The following is an 11,448-nucleotide window of genomic DNA, read 5'->3' on the forward strand; positions in this document are numbered from 1 at the left end:
CCCACCCTCTATCAACTGTGACGACAACATCGCGAAACGCAAAATTCACAACGACATCGTTGGCTGAACTTTGCCGCGTCGAGTAAATCGGGACGCCGCGACGAGATAGTGCTCGCACATCTTGCACATGGCTCGTCGATAAAGATTCACGTCTCTGCCAGGCTGAAACACCGCGCGACCCTCGCACGTGCTTACGTCTTGCTGTATTGTCGTATTGAGTAGAGCATCGAGTAGTGGAAGAAAATAAAAAGAAGGAAGCGTATATACTTCGCGAGAGAGAAAGGGAGACGGGAGAGGAAAGTTTTTAAAAAAGATCGTCAGGGCCAGGAAGGAGCCTGGCTGCCATCTTTGTGGTTCCCTTGGAGCGGCCCTGAAATCCAAAGTGACAGTTAATTAAGCCTGAGAGCAACGTCTAAGAGCAAACGACGACGATAGTTAATTATATCTGGGCTACGCGGATGCTGGATAGAATGTGGTTGCTGGATATTTTCTCTTATTGAAAGTTTATCGCAGTCCGCTCGAATCCTGGGGAAAGGTTTATGTCTTAAGTCAACGTAGAAATACGTTGTGAGCATTTTACACGGATGATTCTTTATGCTAAATTCACACTGCTTTTTTCAGAAAATCGTAATTATGCACCAGCTTCTACGATAATTAGCTTCTTACCAAATCTACTGTGTAGCTGAATAATGTTCGCGCGAGTAATCGTAAGCGTAACTCACAGTTTCATAAAGATTAAATCGTTTTTTTTTTCTTAAATGGATATTTTAAGTTTGACAGAAATTTAATAGTGGCAAAAACAGGAAAGAAGGAAAAAAGTGAAAATGACAAATATTCTATATTTATCCGGAGGAATCGTATTGCGCAATGAATAACAAAATTTATTTCGAATAAGCCAGTTATCCGCGGGCCAAAATTACGCTAGTGGGATCGACGATTTCAAGGCTGTCGTCGGGTCTGGTGGCTGCGCAGTTTTAGGCGGCAAGAATATTCGTTTGTGCCGAGCGAGAGCGACCGTGAGAAGGAGCAAAGATCGAGTCGACCATCTCCCGGTCCAGGATGCGAAGGATGAACAAAAAAGTAATAAGTGTACACGAGACAAATGGCAATAAAGAAATACTTCTAATCTTGACGACCAAGGTTAACTGTATACTTTTTGTACGCATATGTAATTATACGTATTTTGTGGAATACGTGGAATTTCAGATCGAAGGAAAGGACAGAGCAAATGAAGATAAGAGAAAAAGAAATGCGGGATATTGAAGTAGCAAAAAATAAAATTAAAATAATAAATATGAACGTCATGAGTAGCTGTGGAAACAATGAACAATGACTGCCCACCGATTACTGATTAAGTGAGTTTTGCGTCTGCAAAAAGATGACGACATTTATACCAAGTTGGTATATACAGGTTATACTATTCAGGAAGGAAACACAGTGGGTGAGCGACCGTGCGAGTCGCCTGGGAACTTGAAAAGAATCAACAGCCTTTACGTGATCCGTTTCCTCTTTCGAACGTCCAAACGCACGCTGCTTTTTACTCGAGCTAGAGCCGTCACGGTGCCTTCCCATTTTTCCTACGTCGAAGCACCGCGATACGAGGGCCGACACGTTTCCCGTGGAAAGAAAATTTAAAGACGCGCGCGTGTCTGTCTCGCTGAAGATAATTTCGTTGACCGTGGCGGTGCACTCTTCCATAGGAGACGTCAAGACTTTATTCTATTTATCAAATTCTCTCGTGGAACAAAAAAAAAAAGTTTGAAGGTAAGCCAATCTCGCCAAGACACCGTTCCTCTCTGAGCTCGGCTTTTCTACCGGCATATGTGTATTTTATGCATATATCGCGGTTAAAAGACCATAAATACAAAGAGGCGTCAAGATGTATTTCACAAATTTTCACAAAACCATACGGCCATCTGGCCATCGGCCATTACCTTCGTCAAAGCGTTTAAAAAGGCTGGAACGTTCTTAAGAGGCATTTAAGATCGTCATTTACACACATAATCGAATACCAACTTTCCAATGGTGAAAACATCCAAACAATCAAGTTACTCGAATCGGTGTAACTTGAACTACGAGTATGAAGAACCAGTGCAACCCGAGAAGTCGAGTAAAAGACACACCTTTCTTAAGATACATCATAGGTACTCGATAGGTTGTAGAAAGACTCGACCTAGAAAAACTCAGTGGTACTCATCGTATGTCGTTAGAAAAGATTTATCTATTATTTCTATGAATTTATTTACTATGTACATAGACGTAACCTGCTGAGTCCTCTTGAATTCAGGCTGACTTCCTGAATCAGTCTGATCTTGCTCCACGGAACCTAATAGACGTCACACTCTGTAGCAGGTAGTACGAGATAAATATTAAATACTGGGAACATATGTAACTCGGGTGAATGGCAAAGAGCGAAGACTCGACTAAAGTGAATTGGAAACAGTAGAAACGACCGTGACCGAAAGACGTGCAGTATGACCTATTACCTTTCGCTTTCGCACGATATGTTTTTGGTCTAAGCACGACATAGCTTACCATTGCGAAATCAAAGGAAGGCCTTGCTAACGTTTCAGATAGAAACGTCAAGATAAGTACCAAGAGGAATTTATTCTTTGCTTATAGATTTCATAGGCGCAATGGCGTAGTGACGATTCTTCAAGATCTCCTACTATGGTATACATACATCTTGCCAGGAAAAATGGAAGATGTAAGCCGTAGGAAATCCCTTCGAGCTTCCGCGGAGCAGTACGGCCGGGGTTCTAGTATCGCGAATGGAAAGTTTAAAGTGATCGTAAAAGATCAAGGCGTCCTCCGTGCAACCGGAAAGACTTTGAATTTTCCGTTTGCTGGGTCCAAGCACGAGAAGGACATTATCGATATTCGTTCGGACGGTAAAGGAGTTCCCTATATGTCGGTACTTGGCAGGTTGCACCAACCGTAAAGGTAAACTTTGCATCAGCAACTCCGGAAATCCATGTTGATTCACCATTCTCTCAGGTTATATTTCTTTTTTTTTTCATTGGGAAGGGTCGCAGTAACTTCTTTCTGAAATACGTCGACCTCCGTGGCAGATTTTATTGTGTTAAGTGAAATTGCAACAGAGGGTAGTAAAGATGGAGGTTTTAGTAGTTTGTAGCGATGGCTACTCTCGTATAAGGGTACTCGCGGAAAATATCTATACGTATGTACATACTTGGTATCTAACGTATATCGTTGAGAAATACCAGACGAGAGAGAATCTAAGTTGAGAAGAGAGTACCTATAGTACCTATGTAGTTATTCTCTCCCTCTCTCTCTCTCTTTATAGACCGGGAGAGTGGGGATCAAGCAGCGCGACACTAAAATCGAAATTGTTGGACCCCGTCAGTTTAGCCTTAGAGCCAGAGTTACAGTCTCTTCCTTCCCCTTTTACGTTTTCTTTAACTTCTATTCCTTTTTTTTTCATCCGCCGTTTGCTGCAATACGAGTTGCTTTTTAACGCAGGCAATACGAATCGAACGAGGACACCCGTCGACCAGGCTAATTGAAACTAGTCTAGGATCGGTAAATTTTCGAAATTACAGTTGGTACTAACTACCTAGAAACCCGTGTCCCGGAAATGAAGGGACCTTGGAGAAAATCGTAGAAGCTAACAATAAGTTCATAGTTGCAACTTCTATTGATCGTACGAGAAGCGTAAAGCCATCGCCGTGGCCAATGTCGCGTGAGAAGATCGACGGCTTCTCGGACGTCTCGAATGACATAGTTGAAAAAAAAAAATTGACGTGGGACGTTGAGAATCGCTGAGCGTGAAAGGATTTTTTTATTTTATGAATTTAATACGCCGCTGTATGAATGAATGAAATAATTAATTCAAAGATACCGTCTATGGCTTCGCTTAAAAATTGCATGCTCTCGTAAAGAGGTCAATGTCGTACGAAAATTTTCACACTGAGTGTACGAAGGTCTGTGTACAAGTTATGCAAGGAACGAGGATGTGTAACTATATGGGCGTGAAATTATTAGCGTAACAAATGTGCGAACGTGTCCGGTGGTATTCGCTAAGTGAAAAAGTGATTGGATTTTTATTTACAGGAAATGAAAATAAAGCAAAAGATATAGGTGCGAGGATTGTACTGCATCGGATAGTGGATTTTACCTTCGAACGTTTGAATAAATGACACGTAACGCTTTCGCCTCATCTCCATAATAAGGAAGATTCAATCTTCCTTTAGGAATACCCTATTACCTTTTCCTCTCTTTACTTGTTCCTTTTACTTACTAGATTTTTTATTACAATACAAACTCGAGGTACGTTCGTCTCTCTTTGGCTACTACGTTGCAACGCACTCCTATGGGCTCATACTGGGGCTCTTGGGGGTACTTTCACTTTCGTGTAGGTACCGACGTATGGAGAACGCGTTGCGACGCTGCGAGTGCAGAACTTATTAATTCGTCGTTAATTGGCGGTCATCAAAATTCGCCGGGAAAGTCATAGCCGGTAGGGTCTCACGTGTATTATGGGATGAAATCTCTAGTACTTGAAAATCAGAGAACGCTTTTGGTTTTGATCTCATTTCGATGTTATTGAAAATATGTATAGCACCGTTTGCACACGACTCGTATGTAACTTTTGATATTACGTATACGATTGATCATTCAGAAAAGAACTAAGGTCAATAGTTTTTAATATCTTTATGTCTGCGAGACAGAGAGAAAGAGAGAGGGAGACGGAGCTATCGGCATTTACATAGAGTAAGAGACAACGGATATACTTTTACGGAACACAAATTATTTATCGTATGCAGAATCGAGTGGGTTCACTTTCTAGAATTGCCTAGGCGTTTTTTGAACCCACGTAAGATTATACGACAATTATTTTTCAATGTTTAAGATTTTCAAAGTTTCAGATATATCATGAGTATGCAGTAACACATTTCGTTCGAATCTTTTATAAAGAATTGAGAAGATTGCCGAAAAAAAAAAAATATATATATATATATATAAAGTTACGAAATACTAGATTCCTGAAGAACGTATCTTTTCAATTTTTCGCATAGCTGACTTTTCGCTACAATGCATCGACAAAGTAAAACAAGGACGTCCCTCCCTAGCGTGTACATTAGATACAGTCAGAGTTGAACCCGAGTAGCCAAGTTAAAGGCAAGAAAGGTGCAACAGGTTATACTTGCAAGGGGTTGTCGCTAATGCATCTGCATTATTCATTGCATGATTTGTGGTTTGTTAGATCGTTAAAACAGATTCTTTGCTATAGACAGAGTGGAGTTATCGGCTCAGGATTAGAAATACATTCGTTCATCTTCAGGATGCGTTCGTGTTCATCTTCAGGAAGCGAGTGTTACGTGAAAATGCACCCGAAGATTAATCTTTACCATTTGCTGATAGTTATGGCTACCAGTTAGTTGTATATAGATATATACATGCGCGGTAACCTAGAGGAAGAGACAACGACGACGTCGTCGTCAGGACGATTAACGTTGCCGAGATTTCTCCGTTTGCGGTCACATCGTAAACGGATTCTGAGATAGGGATACACGTAGCTTTCAATTATCAGTAGGAAGATACGATAATTAGAGACCGCGAAATGGCAGCCTGCGGCTGGAAATCCGTTCGTGTGCCATCGCCCTATTTTCATGAAGAAATTTACCATCTCTCCATGCATTATAGAATATTCCATCTGGAGTCGTAATAACTTAACTCGTTATTGCGAATACACTATAGACTCTATAAAACGTATATACACGGGAAGATATATAATTCGTATATAATTCATGTACGTTAACTCTTACATGGTCAGAATATAGAAATAAGAAAAATTTCGAAAGTGTCTCTCAGGGCTAAAGCAAAGAAATTCTAGGTGGAGGGACCAACACGCACCTGAATTTTTTCTCGAGAAATTCTCATTATATTCTCGTAGATTTCAGCATAAAAAAAGAGCCCCGAAAGTATATACTTACGAAAATAAAAAGTCATTGGCAAAAGTGAGAACGGCAAAATAAGCATTGTAGGCAGTGGAGAATATTCAGAAGTTGCTGCCGGGGATGAAAGTAATTAACAACTAGTGTTCACCTGCTGTTATATATATACACACACACACATAACAGAGTGTGATATCAGTCCAGTCGACGGTGGTCAACTCGAGCGATGAATGCTAATGAACATAGTTGCTTAGGTAACCGAATTAAAGACTTTCCCCACGAAGCCAATTTAGGCACGCAGTCATATTCAGAAAAAGACCTACGGGAAATCCATCGAAGGAAGCATCGCCATGACGACGACGGCGTCCAACTCGTCTTCGGTAGAGACATATCGGAACGACATTCCGCAGCTACGAATCACATTCAGTGGCTTTCTCAAGAACCATCCAAATACAGAGTTATCGAGTGTTCCATAGCTGCGTCTTGCTTGAGAACGGCCTTAAGTCAATCGAGAGTAAAAACGAATGAAAGTTTTTTCGACTGCTATGTAACAACAAGGTAATAACAAGGAAACAGTCGCGGACCAAATGGACCTGCGAGAACCGTTAGTTTCGTTAACACGCACGCACGTGTTATGCGGTCTGTACGAGTAGGAAGTTAAAAAAGGGCAGGACGCCAGTTTCTCTGAAAAAGGAAGAAGTAAAGCGTGCGCCTTGCAGAGCCGAAACAAAGAACAAAGCGTCTCGTCCCTGTGCATATAAAATATATAAAACGGCAGAGCACTACACGTTCTGCGCCACGGCGACGATTATAATGTTTTATAACGCTCGTTACGTGCGCGGCCACATAGGAAAGTTTCGCGCGCGAAAAGTGCACGCTGTTAGAAAATCTAGGCGAATTCGCACGAGGCCCTACGCGACACTGCGAAGGGGGAACAAGGTTGAACGTAATTTCGAAATCGTCTGTGGGAATTTACTGATTTATTTTTCGTCGTTACCACGATACATCGGATGATATAATTTAGCGCGCGGCAGACATGCAGTCACGCTGTTGGGCAATATCGATCTCAAAGTACTTCAGTGTCGGTAGCACGTCCTGGTGACTCTGATAGGTATAAGCAGTAGGATACGACTGGAAAGTTAGGAAGTGGAAGATCAGGAAACAGAGGAAGCTGGAGAGAATGAAAGAGATAAGGAGTGTCAGACGGAAGGACGAGACTCGAGAATTAGATTCTTGAGGTGAAAATGACATTTGTATGCATTGCAGCATTTATTACACTACGCTAGCTCGATTCACCACCAGGAAGTTCGAATGCAAGGTGAAAGAGGGGGGGGGATGTTAGTCCAAGATTACTGTTGTTCCGTACCGTCACCACCATCAACCAGTCTGTACAGCTGGATACAGTGATAGACACGTGGTTGTCCTTTCATTCTTATTGGAATATATATCGCTTGTGTACAACCAGTTGCTATGGTTACTGGTGTAGAGACTACATTTCTTCGTACTAATTAAGCGTGTTCAATAAATAACAAGAATTATTTTAAATTATTCCCGGCGATAGGAATAAGCACTGACCATATCAATATGGTTACGAATGTTTGTTAACTTGAAGCATATGGGTAATGTTATTTGGAGGAATATGTAAAACACGCAAGGAAGTTCAGGAACTGTGTTCTATATGATTTATGAAGTGAGTTTACGCGTAGAGAAGATTTAAACACGCTGCATTTCGAGAAAATGTTAACACGTCGCATGTCGAGTTTTAATGAGTTGCGAAGAAGCGTTTTAGTTTGTCGTTAAGGGGGAGGTAGGGGGTCTCTCTAACGATCGTAATTAAATTCTACAGTTGCAGGTACACGACAGGCGGCGTAACGGGATTTAAAGACATTAACGGCCTTTACGGATCGGTCAGAATAGTCGTTCATGGGGGAAAGCGCACGATACGATAGATTGGGTGAAATCTGAAGTCTGATTTAAAAGATCATACGCTTTTCGCAATTTACCTGTAAAGGCTGTCCTAACGAGTTACATTTATAATTTGTGGTACGATGCTCATGGATCACCAATGAATCATGAGACGGTACAAGGCGCCGTCGTTAAGATGTCAGGGCAAACGGTACGTGAACGGGAAGACGAGAAGATGGAGAATTAAAGATCACTCGGTCTCTGGTTCTACCTGGGCTTGCATAATAGGTTACGCAAGCTTTGCCATGGATCTGTCAATAAAACTTACTCATCTGTCTTTCACGTGCCTAGTCGTCGCACCAGCACTGACGCCAGCGCTCCTACCGCCACTACCACCAACTATCTCTGTCACTGCTTCGCCATGACTCTGACTCTTTCTACGTTTGGTCACAGCCGTAACCATTCGTGCAGTTCCGCTATACCGAGCAAGCCGAATTATTGAAGTTACGCCAGGTCTTGTCTTCATTTGCGGATCATGCGACGCTACTCACGGAAATCTCTTATGACATCTTCGACGGATCGGTTGACGGTGCTTAACTGCCATAAGTTTTAAAGAGAATTTTAATAATTTGACGCCATATGTAATTCTATAGGCATCGAGAAAGTCCGTGTTTCTTTCGACAATAACGTCTTCGACTGTCAGTAGTTTGAAAATAATATTCATACTTCTCTTCTTGGTTTCCTCCACTGTCTATCAGTTTTCCCAGAGTTCCACGGTTGCCCCGAAGAGTTCTCGTAGCTGCTCTAACCCGGTCGTTTACTGGAGTATCAACACGTAGGCGTTATATTTGCTTGCGACACACACCTGGACCCTCCGGTCTGTTTTTCACACCCTATAGCGACTCTAAATCGGTTCCGTCGGTCCTGCGTTTACCTGTTGCGTGGCCGTTGCTGTTTTTCTACGGACGCAGTCTGACCACGTAGACGACATGACACAAGGCACCATGGGGCACGAGACAATTACACAATGGACTACGCGCAGGGACGAGACGGCATGACCTCGTGCCAAATTCTATAATATGGACATGGAAAATACGCTTTTACTTCAGCATGATTTTTTGGACATTTAAAAATTTTTTTACCTAATTATATCAAACGTGACACTTTACGGCGAATGAAATTTGTCGTGTTTTTTTTTTTTCGATATAATATATTTTATATACATTCAGACTTTGTTCGAGGCGTCAGGACCATTTGACAGCCGCTGACTAAAATAACGCGCTGAAACCTTAACCATTCATGTCGGATTATCAATATGGTCGTTTGACGTTATTCGAAAATCATTTAGCCGAGGGTGCGTATCGGCAGAGCGCAAAACCCTCACGAAATATTATATTCTGTTGGCAAATATACAGACCGTGGGAGAAGAGAGCGGGAATGGAGGGAGAGAAACGAGAGCGGTTTGGGATATTGTCGGTGCGCATAATCAGGCTCACGGGCGAATAAATACGAATTAGTAAATCGGCCTTTTTTTCATTTACCCCTCGCCGCCCCCCCCCCCATCAACCAAATTCTTCGTACAATCCACGGGGATGCTCGTTTCCCACACGTGAATATACACGTGATACCTGCGCTACCAGCGGTAGCATAATTTTAGTCCATCCTATAACCCCCCTTCAATTACAAAACACTCTTTTTACCCATTTATCACATAAACGCACTGCTAGTTTAAAAATAACCCCACGGATTCTCCCTTATGAAATTTCACGACCACCCGGCAAAGGCAATGCCAAACGGGAGCAAACGGGAGCTCGTTGAGCGGCGTGCGGCGGGGGGTGAAATTAAACAGAGCGACAGAGACGGAGATAGTGTTCCTCGCTATGCCTGGGGGCCACTTCGTTATTTATTCACTCCAGTCTGGATGCTTGGAGCTGGTAGCTTCCTACAGTGAATTCTACGAGACACGGCAGATCCTCTCGTTTCTCGTAAGATCGGCCGAGCAGTTCAAAGGGAAGCGTTGACCGTATCTGCAAAATTCTAACGTGCAGGATGAAACGGCACAGTCGGCGCCTAAGGGCGGAAAGAACGCGCGCCGCTTCTTCCTTTGTGAGGCGTCTAAACGTCAGTCGAGGTAGGCGTCCCGACGTTCGGCAGCATCGATGCACCCACCCGACCTCGAGTTTTCCTATCAAAGGCGCACTAATTACGGATCCGTTTTACCATAAAGGAAACAATCGCGCGAGCTTCCATTGGCACAGACAACCGTCAAGCGTTACGTTGATCTCGCCCCCTGGAACCACGAAATTTCACCGGAGTTACCCTCCTCTCTCTTTACTTTCCAAAGAAAAGTCAATCGATTAATTTAAAACCCAATCAGCCGTCTTTTCTGCGGAGACGCGTATCCTAAAATAATTATAACTTGAAATACGCTAACTCAAGGTACGCCGAGCTACGAGAGTCTCGTGTAAACATAATTCATAAAAGTGTATCGTATGTTTCAGACTGCGCCGACAAGAACTCGAAGATATCGAAACGTGCGAAACCCCTGGACCCGGAGGAGGATGACTATTACTACGACGACGTAGACGAGAGGAACAATCCGACGAACGAGGCGCCGGTTGTGCCTCCAGGATTCCTCAGTCCCTCGGTTCGAGAGTATCTCGATCTCGGTAAATCGATACCCGGTACGTAAACAAGATCATCTCTGCTAAGTTTCCTTTGAGTTTCAGCGAAGGCCGCTGCCATAGCCTGTCGTACCCAAGACATCGAGCCGCGTAGTACACACGACGACACACGCAATCGTTAAGCTTCAGGAAGGAGGGATGCTGGAGAACCAGGGAGCTCTTCGCGACGATTACAAAAAAAAAAAACTAACTGGGTTATATTACATAATTTTACGAAATATATATAGAGTAAATATTATGAAGAATTTGCTCCATATAGAAAATGGGAGTTTATCGTATCTCCTATATGTGTACGTACGCGCACAGAATCAATTTTACTGAACGCCGTTTTCCTGCTGAACTTTTTGGTCTTGCTTACACCAATCCATGCTTAGACGTGATACGTGTGCGTATGCACGTAACGAATGGGGAATAGGAATTGCTAGATAGAGATATAACGTGAGTCAGGGTAGTCATTTTATAGGGGTACCCAGCCATGTGAAGAGAGACGTTTGTTGTTAAGTCTCTCCTCCCGTGAAGAAGGGAAGGGGTAGGGAGGGGAAGAGAGAAAGGGGCAACTGGAGAGGGAGCGGAGGTGGGGGGGGGGATATTCACTTCCCCCCCTCGAGTGAGAGAACAGTGGGATGAATTGTGGGCCCGGGCGGACGCAACTGGGAGGGGTTGATGCTGGTGGGGCTCCAACGGGGTTGCATTGAATCAATATGGCAGCGTAAACTTATCTCATTGACTTAACGGTTCTCAATCTCTCGAAGGGTTCTGCAGCTCTGTGGTACTCGGATAGGATAATGAAATACCGAAGCCCGGATAACCCCACCGTTAAACCAGAAGCATCCGTCTCTCTCGCTCTTGCACCATCTATACAGAGGGTAGTTTCCCCTTTATCCACTTCTCTTACTCTCTATCTGTCCGTGCAATCGCCCTTTCGATCCCCCCCCCCCCCC

At 43.3% G+C, this 11,448-nt stretch overlaps 2 protein-coding genes across 6 annotated transcripts in view; one reads left to right on the forward strand and one right to left on the reverse strand.

The window, feature by feature from the left end:
* The window catches only part of LOC107272851 (tudor domain-containing protein 1), a 76,584-nt gene that overhangs the window by 12,359 nt on the left and 52,777 nt on the right, over nt 1-11,448 (reverse strand). The window lies entirely within an intron of this gene.
* LOC107272918 overlaps nt 1-11,448 on the forward strand; it is a 21,625-nt gene that overhangs the window by 5,912 nt on the left and 4,265 nt on the right. The window contains exon 2 of the mRNA XM_015750593.2: nt 10,325-10,507. Within this exon, the coding sequence (XP_015606079.1) occupies nt 10,325-10,507 (183 nt within the window). The remainder of the gene's footprint in view (nt 1-10,324; nt 10,508-11,448) is intronic.

Source organism: Cephus cinctus, unplaced genomic scaffold (genome assembly GCF_000341935.2).
Source record: "Cephus cinctus unplaced genomic scaffold, Ccin1 Ccin1_scaffold0087, whole genome shotgun sequence".
In the NCBI taxonomy this organism is placed as follows: Eukaryota; Metazoa; Arthropoda; class Insecta; order Hymenoptera; family Cephidae; genus Cephus; species Cephus cinctus.